Source organism: Neopelma chrysocephalum, unplaced genomic scaffold (genome assembly GCF_003984885.1).
Source record: "Neopelma chrysocephalum unplaced genomic scaffold, ASM398488v2 Primary Assembly neopelma1_22, whole genome shotgun sequence".
NCBI lineage: Eukaryota > Metazoa > Chordata > Aves > Passeriformes > Pipridae > Neopelma > Neopelma chrysocephalum.
This window is the reverse complement of record NW_020897689.1, coordinates 20,507,731-20,524,530: the sequence shown is the minus strand read 5'-3', so window position 1 is coordinate 20,524,530 and position 16,800 is coordinate 20,507,731. Positions and strand designations below refer to the sequence as shown.

At 40.9% G+C, this 16,800-nt stretch overlaps 1 protein-coding gene across 1 annotated transcript in view; it reads right to left on the bottom strand.

Annotated features, from left to right (window-relative positions):
* Positions 1–16,800, bottom strand: part of GAREM1 (GRB2 associated regulator of MAPK1 subtype 1) — a 99,976-nt gene that overhangs the window by 65,077 nt on the left and 18,099 nt on the right. Inside the window, exon 2 of the mRNA XM_027674565.1 lies at positions 11,210–11,350. Coding sequence (XP_027530366.1) covers positions 11,210–11,350 — 141 coding nt within the window. The remainder of the gene's footprint in view (positions 1–11,209; positions 11,351–16,800) is intronic.

Genomic DNA, 16,800 nt, shown 5'->3' with positions numbered 1-16,800 from the left:
AATTTCCCCCACATTCTTTGAACCCTACTAATTAATTTAGCAGGGACACAGTAGCTAAAGAATTGGATTACGTAAGTCACCCTGTCCACCCATCTCACCACTGTTTCACTTTTCCCATCAAGCTTCACAGTGATCCCACTTGGCCTACACAGACTTTTTACTTTTTGAGTTTGGAAACACAGAGGCTCATACGGCATCTTATCAGAGACAGTTTTCCCCAATCAGTACTTCCTGCTGAACGCTCTTTCTCCTCCATAGACACACACTTCACAGCTGCCTGTGTTCAAAAGGTTATTAATGGTGAAAAAAAAATTAAACAAAATATAAATAAACAAATCCAGTTCTGGCAGAAGACAACAGACGAACTTCCCATCATTTTGAGGAAGACCTTCAGAAACCTTCAGATGTGATCTTGCAAGCTTAACACTCATCCCTCTTTCTTTTTGTGCACATGTGCAGCCATCATAATGAAAATGGGACCTTTCACATGAGGAGCTGGTCCACAGGCAGTAAAAGAGGGGTCAAGTGAGCACCATGAAACAACGCAACAAGGAACAAATGCAGCCAGTCTGAATTACTTCAGCCACTCAAATGCAGCCAGCCAGCCTTGGCTGGCTATTCCCAGTCTACTGCAATACAGAATTCATGTGAGATGAACCAGAAAGGTTGAACCAGTGACAAATATTTAAAGAGTGTGCTGTGAAGGTGCCTTCCCTGAAAAACATAACCTTATTGGCATTTTGATTTGAAAGATTTTCTTACTTTACATAGGCTATCAACCATCCAAGATGACAGTAGCATCAGTCAGTGTTGTAGATTTTGTGACAGGTGGCTCAGCAGCCAGGCATTCCTAGTTTGAGGACACTCCTGAAAGCCCTTATACAGTGTACGGTGTATTTCCTTCTTTTCCCCTGCTCTGTCAGCTTTTGGGATCAAACTGCACACGTTGGTTCAACAGAAGAGTTGAGTCTCACCTGCAGTAAAGGGAATGAGTGGACGAAACAGTTTCATGTCTGTATGTAAAGCTGTGAAGAAGTTAACATATGCTTTCAGTATCCCTCTAACGTGCAAGTCCTTCAGAGCGAGAAGTTAAATATCCACGTTTCTCCTGTTGAGTTAATAATGGTCACCTTTGCTATTATTGTTAATAGCTTTCCCCCCCCATACTGAAACAAGTTCACCTCTGCCAACCGAGAACAGAAAATATCTGCACAACAGCCCATGACAATAAAAAAAGCCAGTTTTTCTGCTTCAAGTTTCAAAGCTCACAGAAGTGCCTTTCCCTGACACAGCAGAATTACTGTCTTGGATCACAGGCTAAATTAAACACACAAATTACATTCTCCATACAAACAGTTATACATGACTTAAATAGCAGGGTTTTATTTTCCTATTGGCACCAATTGGTACAGTAGTTCAGTCAAAGCTTAAGACATCAGTGATGTCAGTTGCTTTAATAGGCAGCACTGACGTGACCAGCTCTCGTTCCCAGACGTGAAGTGTGCCGGTTTCCATGGGGAGGATGCTCCAAAGAATTCCTACCGCACTTCCTATCAGTTGTTTTGAGCAGCAAATACTGGCTCCAGGGAAAAAAAAAAGTCTGTTTGGGCATCCAAAAATTCACAGATGATGTCATCCCGCACGACAGATTTCTCTGAAGCTCCCTCCCCAAACGCACGTGACCTATCAAGACTCCTGCTCTACATTCCTGCCAGCTGGGTTCTGTATTTACAGAAGGGAAAGACATCAATAATTTTTGCCTTGCTCGTTTGCCATGTTAGCTCAGTTGTAACAGTTCCCCCTCCAGCTCTCAGAAGCAAAAGGGACAGTCTGTCTGAAAGAGATTTCATAGACTAATTATAGAAAGCTCATGGCAATTTCTTCCCTCGCAAATTCCCATGCGGATTTAGTCCACGTAAAAAGTCAGAATATGAGCAAAGGAAAAAGTGGGGACGAACTTAAACAAAGTGAAGCCAAAAGCAGAAGAGCCAACCAGACAAAGTGAAAAAAAAGAAAAAAAAAGGTATGCAGTAGACCACAACCAAATTCCTTAAGCATTAAAGACTGTACTTCTTTGCAAGAGTCTTCATCTGCTACTAGCATGCACGATGATCCAGGTAAGACTCATGCAATAGTTACATTGGTGACTGCATCATTCCTAGCAGTCACATGTGCTTGATTTCTTCTGCACCTGGTACTCTGTTTATACGAAAAATTCATGCAGGGTTATGTAAGAGATTAACAAAAGGCCTCATTATTCATATGAAAGATCAGCTCAAAACATACAATTTTTTAGAATTTAATAAAAATTCTTCCTCCAAATTTGCACAGAAGGAAAAGCATATTTTTTTTTAACTGATTAAACAGTGAGCATAGCCTTTACAACTACCTTCTCTTCATTCTCTTCTTCCATTAAGGGATAACTTCGAGGCCAGATGGGTGGTATTAAAACTCTAAAATTCCTACTTTATGAAACTGATGTGAAGTTCCAGATTGTAATTACAGACTATAGGCTAACAGATCCTCTTTGAGCTCCTTAACTACCCTTAAAGATTTTTAACTGTATGATTTTCTACGGGCCTGAACATCTAGTTCAGGTTAGGAAAGGTGTGAAGCAGTTTCACGCTTAATTCATTACTCATTTCAGTGCCTAGAAACAGGGAGCTTCATCCCTTCCAAACCTTGCTGGCAGGAGCTTACCAACTGCGTAGGCTTGTGTTCGTTCATCCACCTCCTCCCTTTTAAATTCTTAAGTTATACCTCATGAAAGAGGAGAATAGCTGCCTCTTGGGAACTCAGGAGCCACATTTCCAATTTCCTTGTGACTAGTTCTTAGGGTAGCCTCAAGGGGTCAGAAATGTGGAATCAGATGGAAACCTTGAGTGCAGCCTCTGATTCCCAGTGGGGATCAGCCTTTTAGTTTCAGTTTCCGAGTGGTTAAGTTAGGTAGCTTTTAAGACCCTTCTCCCAAGCACTTAAGTCTTTCCAGCATCATGTAAGTGAGCCCAGCACTCCACTGTACCAGTCAAGAGCTAAGGCAAAGTAATTCAAGCAATGCCAAGCAAATCCTGTGTGATTCAGGCCATCTCTCAGTCTTCTGGGAACCAGTTTCCTGGCTGCTATTCTACTCTCCCCTCAACTGCAATCTTTCCAAAAGTCATCCTCCCCAGTTAATTTCTTTAGTACAAGCCTCTAGAGCTTTTTCCCAATTGATGCAACTCCAATCGTCTTCTTTGCTGCCCACAGAGATCTGAAACAAGAAAACAAAACAAAACAAAAAAACCCCACCACCTTACAGTGAATGCTTGAAAGGTCACAGCTGAATTTCAGCAAGTTTCAAGTTTGCAGACTTTGAGTAACAGCCAAGAACTGTGGAAGTCTGAGAGGAACATGTGATACTTGGAATCATCAGTTGTAAAAGCTTCAAGTTTTCACTCTCTCCTCCTACTCCTTTTCTCACAAATAAAACAAAAAGTTCAACACTGAGGCAAACCTTAGGTGTTGGGGTTTTTTTAAGCAAGGGTAAGATTTTACTTGTGCTACAGTCAGAAGAGAGAAAGACAGCTGTATCTAAAAGCATGCACCTCTTTCCACCTAGTACCTCAACTGTAATAGTATTGAAAAATATTACCGTTGTTACAAGTTTTTGGTCCCTTTAAGGCACTAAGTAAAATCCTGTGAAACCAAACACATTTTATAGTACAAACTGGTGTCTACAAACCACAGACTCTTAAATCCAAATTAGAAATAGAGAAAATGCAAGTATTTTCTTTCCATGATCTTCTGTGACATAATCAGACTTTTCCTCTATCACTTGGAATACTACTACCCTGTAAACTAACCCTACTGCTCTTGTTACATCAAAGAGCAGCAGCCTTTGAGAGCTGCAGATGCTACAGCAGTTCCAGTTTTGCTGCCTGGTCCATTTGAAATATCTGAAAGGTAGATTTGAAAATAAAAGAGAGTTGAATGTGGTTTCACTAAAAAGCTGAATACAAACTTTGATATATCCACCCACCAAACTGAGCATCAAGCAAATTCTACAAGTTCTGTAGGGGATATCAAGAATCTCATAGGTATAAGGCTGTACATGCACAAAGACAGAAACAGTCTCACAGTCTGCTGATTTTAATTTATGAAGATGGTAACTTTGAGTAAACTAGACACTGCAAAAAAGTCTGGCTGACTCCAGAGAAATGAAGTCAAGAGAGGAAGATTCTCAGCAGTGCGACCTGATGAAGAATTGAACACCAATTACTTGCAGCAGAATTGCAAGTAATGCTGTTTCACTAGAAGATAAATTTGAACCATCTCCCCACACTGAAAAGGTATTTCTGATCCATAGCCTCCATTCTGGGAAGCTGCCAGCACGCGACACTAGAAGCAGATAACGTATCCACTCAAAACAAACTCCTTAGGCTCAGGACAAACTACTCAATCAAAAATCAAGTACGCAAGCAAGCAAGCAAACAAAAAAATAAAAGGGAAGCCCCCATACGTATACATTCCTTAATTGTTATAAAACAAAACACAAAGTGGAAGAGATTCTCTAACATAGATGGTATGACAAAAAGGGAATATTTCATTAAAATTTGGCCAGACTGGCTAATGGGAGGACATGAAAAAACAGGAAGAACAAGTGCACCCACAAATGCCAAAGGAATAAGCAATTTTTGCCAGCAATTTTACTGACTTCATTTTGATTCTGTGATTTGATATTGCACTGTAGATCAATGGAGAAGTGTTTTCCAAAATTTAAATGGGCACAGAAAAGTGGAATAACAGACAGACAGGACCATGGGAAAGTCTGACAGCAACTAAACTTGTTGAAGGTAACTCTTTGGAAAAAAAAAAGAATATGGATATTTGCTCATGTATATAAGAACAGTTCATCCATTATTTCAAGGTGACAGGTTTGAAAAATCCATGAATAGGAAGAGCTTCTTGACTACAAAGCTGTGATTTCCTAAAATAGAAAAACTAAGTCTTTGGTGGGGAAAAATGAGGTAGTAACTAAACTAAAATCAAGTCGATAAATATATTTTAAGGTATAATCATGTCCCTGACAGAAAAGCATGGAATTATGCCATATGGGGAGTTACAGGTGTTTCAGATGCTACTGATCTCCAACTTAGAGCTGAAGATGCATGCAGTGCTCAGGAAAATGAATGTCCTCTCTTTTTGCAGTACCCAGGCACTACTCTACAATCAGACTTTTAGATGAATACCAAACAGACTTACTTCTACATTTTTATTGAGATAAAAGGGTTGCAGTTCTCAGAAAACTTCACACAGTCAAGTATTCAGAGCTACAGAAGTCACATCTCTTTTAAAAATACAAAGACTATATGCTGGTGGCAATGCTTTCCTTTAGGAGCACTACCTGTGAAGAAAAGATTTCAAGCCTCCAGTTGCTTTTCAGATTGTACAACTCTTTTCAAGAAAAAAAAACCCAAAACAAAACAAAACTTGGGTACCAGGGGGTTAAACACATGAGTAGATTGTTTTCTTGTTGTTCTTCTAAGGACATCCATTCATTAATCTTTTACCAGCCCACAGACACATGGCAGCCTGCCTCTCTCAGAAGCACTGAATTTGGGCCCTGTTCTCCAGAAAGTGATATTCAGTTGTAGAGCACAAAAGCCCCAGGAGAACTATGTGATAGCTGGGCACCAAGTTAAGTTCAAAGCAAAACACAAATTAAAATGCAAAACACATTTTGTATCAGGGAGTGGTGTACCTGTTGGCTGGAAAGGACTCACTTAAGTTCTCTATTCCAGAACAGTGTCCCTCCCTGTCTTAGATCTCACCCACCTCTTTGAACTTAAAATTACCCCATCAGAGCTGTACTGCTCAACTCCCACAGAAGAACAGGCATAGCTCTCCCTGGCACCATCTGCTCTTCCCAGGAAGGCAACGGCCCAGACAAAGGGTTCTTTGTCTGACATCACGTTCCTTGACCAGCAGACACCATCAAATTGCACCTGAGGCAGTGGAGAGTCTAAACTGAATGTAAGACAAGGAGGCTCCCCCTCTGTCCCCACAGTCAGCACAAGTTGGCAGCAAATGCCATAATGCCGACGAGCAAAGGATGTGTGCAAGTCTAACATTTTCTCTTCTACCCAGGGCTGGGAAGAGAGCACACTTATAGAAGATCCAACATACTACAATCATCCAGGAGTGTTCAGCATCACCAAAGTAAAAATCAGAGGTCTTCCAGACCTTGGATGCATCAGGTTCAGGGTGGGTACTGAGAAACAGCAGCTGCTGCCATCATCAAGACAATTAGGAGATGCCTAACTCACACCACACTCCAGTGCTCTCCTCCCTTAGTGCCCAATGGCCAACTATCCCAGAGCGGGCAGCAGCAGGCCTGCAGGGACAGCAAAACTGTGCCTTAGAGGTAGCCATGCCTTTGGACCTGAGAAACTTCTGCAGCTGCACGTTGCAAAATCTCAGGGATTTTGCTCTACCCTGCTCCACCACTGCCAAGGCAAGTTCATTCCTGAGAAGACCTGCAGAGAGTGTCTTCCTCTGTGTTAGCAGGACACCATGAGGAACAGGCTCATCAGGCCGCACTCCATGATTAACAAATCAAACCTGTAGAAACAGGTTTCAGTAGGACGTTTGTTGTACACCAATTCCAACACCAGAGAAGGGACTTCTGACTCATTCCCACCCGACACCCCACCTGGGGAAGGTTCACATGACAGGGTTTTATATTTCCTCATTTAAATGACATTAAGAAAGCTATCAGCACACTTAGGTAAGCAACTGGACAGGGCATCAGTGATTACTCTGTATTAGCAATTGCACACCTTCACTCTGCGGTGGGGAGGTGTGAGTTCACAGGAATATTTCCAACACTCCGGATGCATCATAGTGTGGCACACCCTGGAATAGGGTGTTACTTTCTAATACCTTTATAAAAGTATTTTCATCATCAGTTGCCTCCTGTGACCACACAGATGGTAGCAGAGACACAAGAGGTCTCCTCCAGACCCTGGGTAAAGCTGAGTAGAAGCTTAAAGAAAAAGAAAAGGACTTTTATGTTTGTATGTGTCTTTTTTAAAGCATCATCTCAAAGGAACAGCTTTGCTCTCAGAATGGAAAAAAACCCCAAACAGACAGTAGAGAAAATGAACCCTCGGTTGCAACAACAGAGATAAGGTCCTAAAAAAACCAACAGTAAAAGTCCTGTTATGATTTGATTAAACGGGGGAGTGAGTATTTGGGGCAGAATAACCTAGATGCTGCCAACCCATCCCAAAGTACTTTTTCTTCCATTGCATGCACTCACCAAAACTAGCACCATCTGTGAAAGAAAAGGCTGTGCTGTGTAGTTGGGAGTATGCACACACTCCACAGCCCTCTCTGCTGCTTTTCCTGTACAGCAAGTTTTAGGCAACTACATCCAACTTGATCATCAACTTTCACATCAATAATCTGCACACATAAAGAATTGTGGCCATGTAGCACAGGTGTTTACAATGGACTGAACCCAAGCCATTTACAGTCAGAGCAGACCACCTCTGTGGCTTGATGAGTCCTCAAAAAAGCTTTTGATAGTTTTGAGCTGTAGAGCCCTGGAAGGTAATGAAAGAAGAGTCAGACAACACCTGAGGGGCAGGGTATTAAAAACCCTCAGACAGTGTCTTCAGTGCCTTTCAGTTATCACAAAATACATTTGAGACGTGGTCATCAGCACCCTGGGACACATTTTCCTACTCAGATACCTCTGCAGGGGAATGAGAGGCTGTCCTGTGTGAGCAGCAGCAGAGCAAAGTGTAATTCTGCAAGATACCAACATCTTCCAAATTCAGATCATAAACCAGTATTTTCCAGAGGCTAGCAGAGGAGACATTTATCAAGTTAAAGATTACAGTGCTGCCTAAGAAAAAAGTAACAGTAATATTTAGCATCAACTGGAGGGTATTGGTGACACATGCTCGCTTTTAAAGCAGAAATTCAGTATTAAGGATATCACAGTACCAGGAACAAAACAAAACTAGTTCAGAGAGCTGATAAGACCTTCATATAAGTATCAAATATGAATTGTGTACCTGAGGAAAGCAAAGGACACTAAAGCAATGTCCATTTGCTCTGATGGTTTACCTTGGACTATTGTGAAGCCCACTCTTTCATGCCAAGACAGGACATTAATTTTGATATGCTCTCCATTCTATATGTACATGAAAACTTCTGTTGCTTTAGGAACCAGAAACACATTAGTCATTTGGCTTTAATTACATAAAAATTTAACTCAATACTATACTAATTTTTACTCTAAAGAGAAGCAGACTGGAGAGAGTATTCAAGAGGGAATGGTTAGACTAACAGTTGTCATATATGACTGTTCTTTAACAGCAAATGCAAAATCACCCGTATTTGCCATCCCCAACAGAAACGACCAGGATAGCAGTTTCCCAGTAAGGAAAGGACCATCAGTAAGACCGAAGAACTTGGTTTCTGTAATGAAATCTCACTTAAATGTAAAACACATCATTTTCCTTCTTTAACAAGGCTTTATTGTATTTGTTGTATTGCATTGTTTAATAAGTGTATCAGAACCTGATTAAGCACATAGCAAAATAAGATTTACTTTATGCTCATATTTTTATATGTGAGTGATGACTTTGTGGTACTTAAGGCCACAATCTCAGGAGAATAACAACAGTTTCAACTTCTCTTCCTGCTCAACCGTTGCAACCAAAATCATGCTGCGATTTGTGACTTAAAAAAAGGTATTCCACTAAAGTAAAAACAAACCTAGAAAGTACTGAGCTCTTACGTTCCCTCTCTGAGGGTCATTCTGGTAAGCAGCACATCTTACTTGACAGAAGTTTAAAATTTAAGCAAGCAAGAAGTCAGTCCTATAATCCAAAATTTATATAGCATTACAGTTTACAAACACTTGCCTACAAGGACATAAAATCCCTCCTCTAAAACCTAAAACTAATGGCTGAGCCCCATATCAACATTCTGCCAACTGTTCTAGCTGTGCTTTCTGCAAAGACAGAAAGCTCTCACATGCAAACAGAGGGCTGTGCCAGCCAGCTCACACAGCAATCGTCATCTGACGGCACTACCTTTTGGTAGCTGCAAGTCCTTCTCAGAAAGGTAATGATTCTGGAGCAGCTGCCACCTCCCAGCCTTCTCAGAGATCAGTGCAGAGCAGAGCCCCAGCTCACTCCAGAGCCAGCTGAATAACTGTGTCAGGTCAGCACCAAGCCCAGCAATTCGGCTTAGGCAGCTACATTAAACTTGGCCTCTTTAGTGCAGGGTTCTGGGTCCCGAGAGCAGTGAACGCAAGGCACTACACAGCACAGCACTGAAAGCACACTCAGTGTTAGCCTGTAGATCTCTGTACAGTACTCCACAGCAGCACAAGTTAACTTTAGGGTATGGAAGACATCTCTAAATGCATTTAGATGTTAGCATCCAAGCGCCAGACTGCAGCGCTTTCCTAACTAATCCTTCACATGCTTAGATTCCTCTCTCCTTTCATGTAGGCAAGCCCATCAGACATGCTCTGAATTCTGCAAGTTAGCACTGACCATTTTTGTGAAGTTCCTTTGGCAGCATCAGAGCCCATCACATATTCAGTAAGTGCCCTCAGTACGTGGCAGTTTCTGAACTTTGAAGTATTTTCATCTCATTAACGACGGTTTTGTGGCAGGGAACTTTCTGCAAAATTGACAGCAAAATGTAGTCTGCCAACTAAACACACACTCTAAACACACACAAGCCAGGAAGAAAAGCTCATTAACATTTTTGTAGTTCCTTAGGGGACAGATTTTGATTTTGCTGGTGTCTGTGTAAATTTAAGCTATTAATGAATGGAAATATGAAGAGTCAAGAAACCCTGCTTAGCAGATCTTTGTTAACTTTAAAAATGAAGGATCAACTTCAGAAAACCTTTAAAGATTCAATCTTCTTTCATGCCAATAACCATTTTATTTTCTGTTCTCTTTCTTCCAGGAATCAGTGTGAGGATTTTAAAATGTGGCATTCAGTTTGAAGGAAGAGAAATGTTTATCTGTCCACAGCACTGGAGCTTATGCAGCCAGGACATGTAAAATAAAAAAGTCAATGTTACTAAGCATAAGCACTAGAAGCTGTTTATACTAAGAAAGTTAAATTCAGAAAGTTTTAAAGCCACACCTATTATGACATCTATATGCCATCAGACCTAGTTTTTACATGCATCTTAAAAAAAAAAATAACCTTCCAGAAGCAAACTCCAAGGACAAACAGTACATAAGAAGGCAAGTGGTGCAAGTTTCATGTCTGAAATAGGGTGCACTACTGCAGTTACAGCAGCGGTGTGATTAACGGAAAGCATTTCAACCAGGTCTTGTACAACTCAGCACACTCTCACTGCACCAGTATTTTAAAAGAGACTGTAACAGAGCTGAGTACATTACTCAATTGACAAGTGTTTATACAGAAGACCAAGTAAAACACTAAGCCCCTGTCTTTACTTTGTAGCCATGGCTCTTTCAGTTCACACTTTCCAGCTTTTAAAAGTTTTCTATCTACTGCAGTAAGATAAGCATTTCCTACTCACATAGTATTGTTCTATTCAGTTTGTGAATAAGGACATTAAACAGCAGGAAACAGTATTAAAAATAATTTCCTGGGAAAGTAAAAGTAATTTGAAATCATAAAATAAATATGGATTAGTTGCATCATAGCTACTTGGAACAACAGTATTTACTACATCATCCAAAAAGGCTGACAGTGACAAGGAACTACTGAGGAGTGTTAGTTTAAAAACTATGGTATTATTACAAAGGGTCCCTGGCTTTTAACATGGAAATACTAAAAAATCCCCCCCAGCTTGAGTATGCAACAAAGTGTAAAACCCGTTCCATCTTTGTCCAAACATTTCAACGCATTTTCAAGCTTTCGCACTTGTGTCTCCACATTCACAGATAAGAAGTGCTGGCAACTCATTATGCTCAAATTGAAATCAATTCCTCTACATAGCTATGTGTTCTGTTAATATGCTGCTCAATTAAATACATATATTTAGTAGCCCTGGGAGCAAATCAGTATCTCTTCTGCTCTGCAACATTACTAAAAAGTTAAGTCACAGACGCTGGCATCAGAGGCTGAGCTTCACTCTGTCAAATGAAGTGATCATTATAAGTGGTAGGCAATTCATTCTTCTTGAATTTGCATTTCAGGTCAACAATAGCTTTACCTGCATAATGTACAGGGATTTCTATCTTTGGCCCTATGACGTAGTGACCCTCCTCCAGACTGTGAGCTGTAATTGTTGTCCACTGCCGACATGAATGAATCAGAAGATGATCGCTCTCCCGAAGACCTTCTACAGTTTCTCCTGCAAAACAGATGTAGGTTTTTTAAAAAAAAAACACCAGACTTATTGCATGAAGAATTAGGAAAACTTCACAACAAGTATTTTATTTTCATTGGTGCTTATTTTTTCCAGACTTTCGATATTTAAAAATCCAATTAAATAGATTTTAATTCTAGAGAGTATTTGATTTTGCAGCATAAGCACTTTACCTTCCAGAAAACAAACATAAAGCAGAAAGACTCAGAGAATGCATACAATAACACAGAGATGCAATTCAGATTACTCAGTAGTGGCTCTGGGGCTCCTTTTTCAGCTTACTGCATAAACAGACTTTTCATATTTCTATTTCTGTCTGCCTATCACACTTCATACAAATGCTTGAGAGGTCTTTTAATTTCTAAATAAAGGGAAAAAAACAACATTCATATGTTAAAAGATCAGCATCACAGTATCCTACAGCCACCTGAAGCCAAGTCTTGTTCATGACTATGAAGTAACTGGATATCATACTTGCAGGTACAGAGATATCACCTTTGTCATTCTATGCCTTTGCAAGTCACTGCCTAATTAGCCATTCATAGGTCTGTAGAGTTAATCCTATCACTTAATGAGGAGAAATAAATAAGTAAAAATTCAACACACACCAAAGTCCCCTCCCAGAGAGAAATTCTACCAGAAGCCCCCCCAGACAATGTGTAGCTCATCTTTGAAAGGCCCTCTCTCATACTCTGGTGTCTGTCAAATCAATCGCAAACACAGTCAGAGATACAGTTCCCCTTTCTTCCCCTGTCCCTACCAACTCTTCTGCATTTCTGCAGAGTATTCTCCCCTTCTCTGCAGTTTGCAGCACCTGATCAGGACTAGAGTGCATTGCTTGGTTTTCCAGCAACTGCAAGAGCCAGATTAGACATAACACTCAAAATGCCAGCTGTACATCTCAAGCATGATATATGAAAAAAATTTCACAGAGCAGGATGTATCATAGCAGACTGCTCTTACGCACTTGCAGTCCTGCCCACCATGCTTCTGCATTAAACACAAAAAACCCAGCCTTTCTCAAGGTGTCTGTAAAGCAGTCATTTGAACTCTCAAGAACACTCAGTAGATTCTAAACATGGGCCAAGAATAATGGAGCTTTAAATTTCATTTCCCTTCTCTCCCACCAGCCCTCTGCAGCTACAGCCAAAAATAACGCAAGTAGTTTAGCCCTGAAATCAAGTTTGGACAAAATCCACCCCCTTCAGCTACTACAACAAACTGCACTTTCTCCTCACTGTCCTCTGATATTCCTAAAAGTCAGTGGAAGAATGAGAATTTCCTCAGCCTGGGGCAGCAGACATTTCCCTTATTCAATCTCCGCAGAGGAGAGTTACTTCCCACTGAGATTTTTATTTGCCCACAACAGGCACTCTTTTCCACCGTAGGCAACAGCTACTACACACCCCATTCCTGCCTGATTTCATGCTCCCATTCTATCAGAAAACATCCTCCTACACGATTCAAAACACAGCAACTGGCGTGTATGAGAATTGTTAGATCTTAAATCAGAAGAGACCATTACGACCATCTGCTCCAACACGCTTTGGCCACAGGATTTTGCTTGTTTTCTCCAGAAACTTGGATTTGGCTAAACAAAGGAGAGACCTGGCCCAACCTGCAGATTCCAATAGATGGACTTCCCTGGGTCTGCTGTTCATGGCTTGTTAAACCTTAAAAAAAGTTCCTGTTTTGCAGATTTGGGTCTTTAATTTACAACAGTGTGTAAACTGCTATTATGGGGTTGTAGAAGAGGAAAAAAAAAAATTTAAAAAATCAAAAGCTATACAGAGTTCCTTAATACTAGTCATTTTTGCTCCCATGAAGGTACAGTTTCCAGGTTTCCTTCTTTTTCACAGCACAGAAGGTAGCTTCCAGGTAAACAGGTCGTTTCATGAACTGGTTTCCAAGTGGTCCTTGAACCACATCCCTTGGCAGCCCAGACAGGCAGGCTGCTTAACACCAGCTCCTGATCCCTGGGAAGCACTACCCCTCCACCCACACTGGGATAAAGGACCTTGGAAAGCCTAGGGAAGAGTGGCAAAACTGCCATGCAGCATCAGAGAACCCTTCGGCCCCAACCATACCTTGAAAGAAATTCAGATATATTTGTTGGAGGGGTCATGCATCCGTTAAATTTTAGTAAATTATCACACCTTGAGCATCTCCCATTTTCTGCTCACAGGGAAACTCCTAATACATATAAAAATTATCTTCAGCGACTGAAATTTTGAGGGAAAGCACAATAATAATAATAATAAATGGTGTTAGTTGAAACTCATGTTTCAGTTCAGACTGTTAAACTTATGCTTCCTATAATCTGTGGCAACAAGTAATTATTTTGTCCCACAACAAAATCAAACTAATGACACCTAAGGGAAGAATTAGTGTTTTACTAGTTTCACTGCCAGTGGTAAACAAATTTGGAATAAAATAAAAAGCATCTCTGGTATGCTTTTTCTCTGCCTTACAATCTGTAGGTATAATTTCAGATCATTACCCAAAGGAAGGTTGGATTCTACATCCAGAATTGCAGGGAAATAATTACAGTATGGGTCACTCTCGAAAAGTCTGAGAAACGTATTCTCAGGAAAATAAAGCCACCCATTATGAAAAGGTGCTTCCAGTCATGGCTCACATGCCATGATCTGTTAAAGTGGTTACTCCACTAAAACTGGGTGGGACAGGTGAGTGTAAAAAGAGATTAGTAAGGCAGGCCCAATACTAACTACGTAATTGAGTCTGCAGCTGGAAGTAGCTGTATTTTTTAAACAGAACCTTGGAAACCACAATTCTTATTATAACAATTATATGCTGCAACCAATTACACAGGAAACGAATTTTGTTCTTTGCCACAGGAGGTTGAGCCAAGGAGAGAAGGTGGAGCAGATGCGACAGGGAGCTGACATTCCCCCTGGCTCCCTCACAATAGGAAGGTCTGTTCTTACCAAGCCCTGATCTTTCCTAACCATGGGCGAGACGGATTCCTGGGGTTGCTTTATAGGAAGAGGCTCCTTGCCACCAAGGAAATAATGGACTCACAAAAACACCTGGCTAATGATGGTCTCCATGCTACAGGAGGAAAACGTGACTGAGGACAACAGAATATGGCAATACATACTCTCTTCTTTCTTCCCTTTTCTTCTAGTCTGTCTCCCCCATGCTCACTGCTTTTAAAGTGGTTTCTTCCAGGTAAGAGACACCTCTGACACTTGCTACACGACTCGGCTCCCAGCCCAACCCAGCCCAGACTTAGCCCTTTACACTTCTTGGCCAACCGTACTTTGCAAAACAGCCACACACATTCAATCTGATTTCCCCCCCACCTCAGTAATACAAGTTATGCAAGCCTTCCATTAATCACATTTCAGCTATGTGGGAGAGAACTCAGCAATACTCACATTCACCAACTATGCAACTCGGTTCTCACCTATTCAACATACTCCTACACCGCTGCTTACATAAAAACAAGATGCCATGAGAAAACAGAGAACACAGGCCACTCATCTTCAGTAGCAGTTTTGTCTCTTATGATCCAGTACGGATTAGCTCTATCTTTTCATCCTCTCCTCCCCGCCACCCCACATGCCTGTAATAAAATTAAACCACTACAAAGAATCTACAGGCAAATATTTGTGTTGTTTTTCTTCCCCCCAAATAAATGTCAGAGAAGCAAAGAACTACAATGTGCAACTCCCCACCCTACTCCAAGTTGTCTACCTCTTTCCAAATATGAGTCAAGTTTATTCATAATCATGCCTGAGACTAAGAAACCCATGATTCGCTAACAGTGCCTAAACCCTAAATAAAGTGTCAACACCCATCCTTGCCTGAGATTAAAAGCCTCACGTTTCTGAACTGAAAACTTAGCCTGTATGTTCTGTCATAAGCTGTCCTCCCAGAAGCACTCTGACCACAACCACTATTCGGGCTACTTCACCCTGCACCACCAAAGCAGCACTGCAACAGGTCTTCATGTGTTCATTGTTCATTGCAAACAAGATTCACTATCATTTTTTAATTACGTGACTCATTTCCATGAAATTCCTATAAACCTCTAACATTGCAAACACCACCCTTGTTGAAGGGCAGTTGCAGGGGGAATGCTGACCAGGAAAGGAAAATTGTTCGCATGTTGATACAGCTATAAAAAAAAAATATTTCTTGATCAAGAGTCACATGCTTATTAAATACCACCTACATTAAATACCAATACTTTAATAATTCTTTCCAGTTCCAAAACTGGATCATCTACATTTGGTAAATCTTGGCTCTGTCGCTGTAAACACTCCAATTTCAAATTAACAGCTAACAACTGCAGCAAGACTGGGAGTAGGACACCTTGATCTACAAATTCAGAGATTAATTTCTATTTCCACTTGCAGTTTTTAAGAAGCAAGTGAGAAAACAGAGGTCAACTATGTCCAGGGACTGAATTTATAAATGTCAAAGCTGCAGTACAGAAGGAAGCAAGCACTGACCTTCCTGCAAGTAGTTGCCACTGCTTACTTTCTAAAGACATACACTTTTATTTATTTTAGCCTTTCACAATTCCCAAATGTCTAAGGTAAACCCTCGGGGGTAGAACTGAAGACCACTCCATTTTTAAAGGGTTTGAGCACTCCCACCTTTGCTTCCTTCTGGATCATAGAATATCTCAAATTGGAAGGGACCCACAAGGATCATCCATCAACTCAACTCTTTGCTTCTCACAAGACTGCCTAAGACTAAACCACATGACTAAGAGTATTGTCAAGATGCTCCTTGAACTGACAGGTTTGGTGCCTTGACCACTTCCATGGAAAGCCTGTTCCAGTGACCGACCACCCTCTTAGGGAAGAGCCTTTTCCTAATGTCCCATTACAGTCCATAAAAGAAAATTCACACAGGTCCCACATATTCTGCTTGCCAAAGACAACAGTGACTTTTCAACACCAACCACTAAAGAAAATTCATCAAATAAATGAAAAAAATCCCAAAAAACAACAACCAAGCCCCAACTTTTAAGGTTCTCCTCCTAGTATCGAAAAACTAACATTCGAGTCACTGCAAAATGTTCAGGCCAATATGACTCATTCACTCACAGAAACTACACTGCTAAAAATAAGCACTGATCTACAGGAATATAAATGCTTTATAATGCCACACACTTTGTCATCATGGCTAAGAGTTTGCATCACTGCTTTAAAGCATAAGCTTTGCGTCTGGGGACATTAAAATAGTAGGTAACAAGGTAATTCAGAGAAAGAGAAGTCGCATGCAAGGTTCCAGTAACGTAACAGATTCCATTTGCACACACCAGATGAACAAGATACCATTTCCTCCTGCCAGGAAGATGGTTATGGAGACATTCCACTCATCTCATTCATCACAGAAGACTGAAAAGTGAGCTTAATGCTGTCCCTTGCACATCAGTTCAAGCATGCTGAATTTTC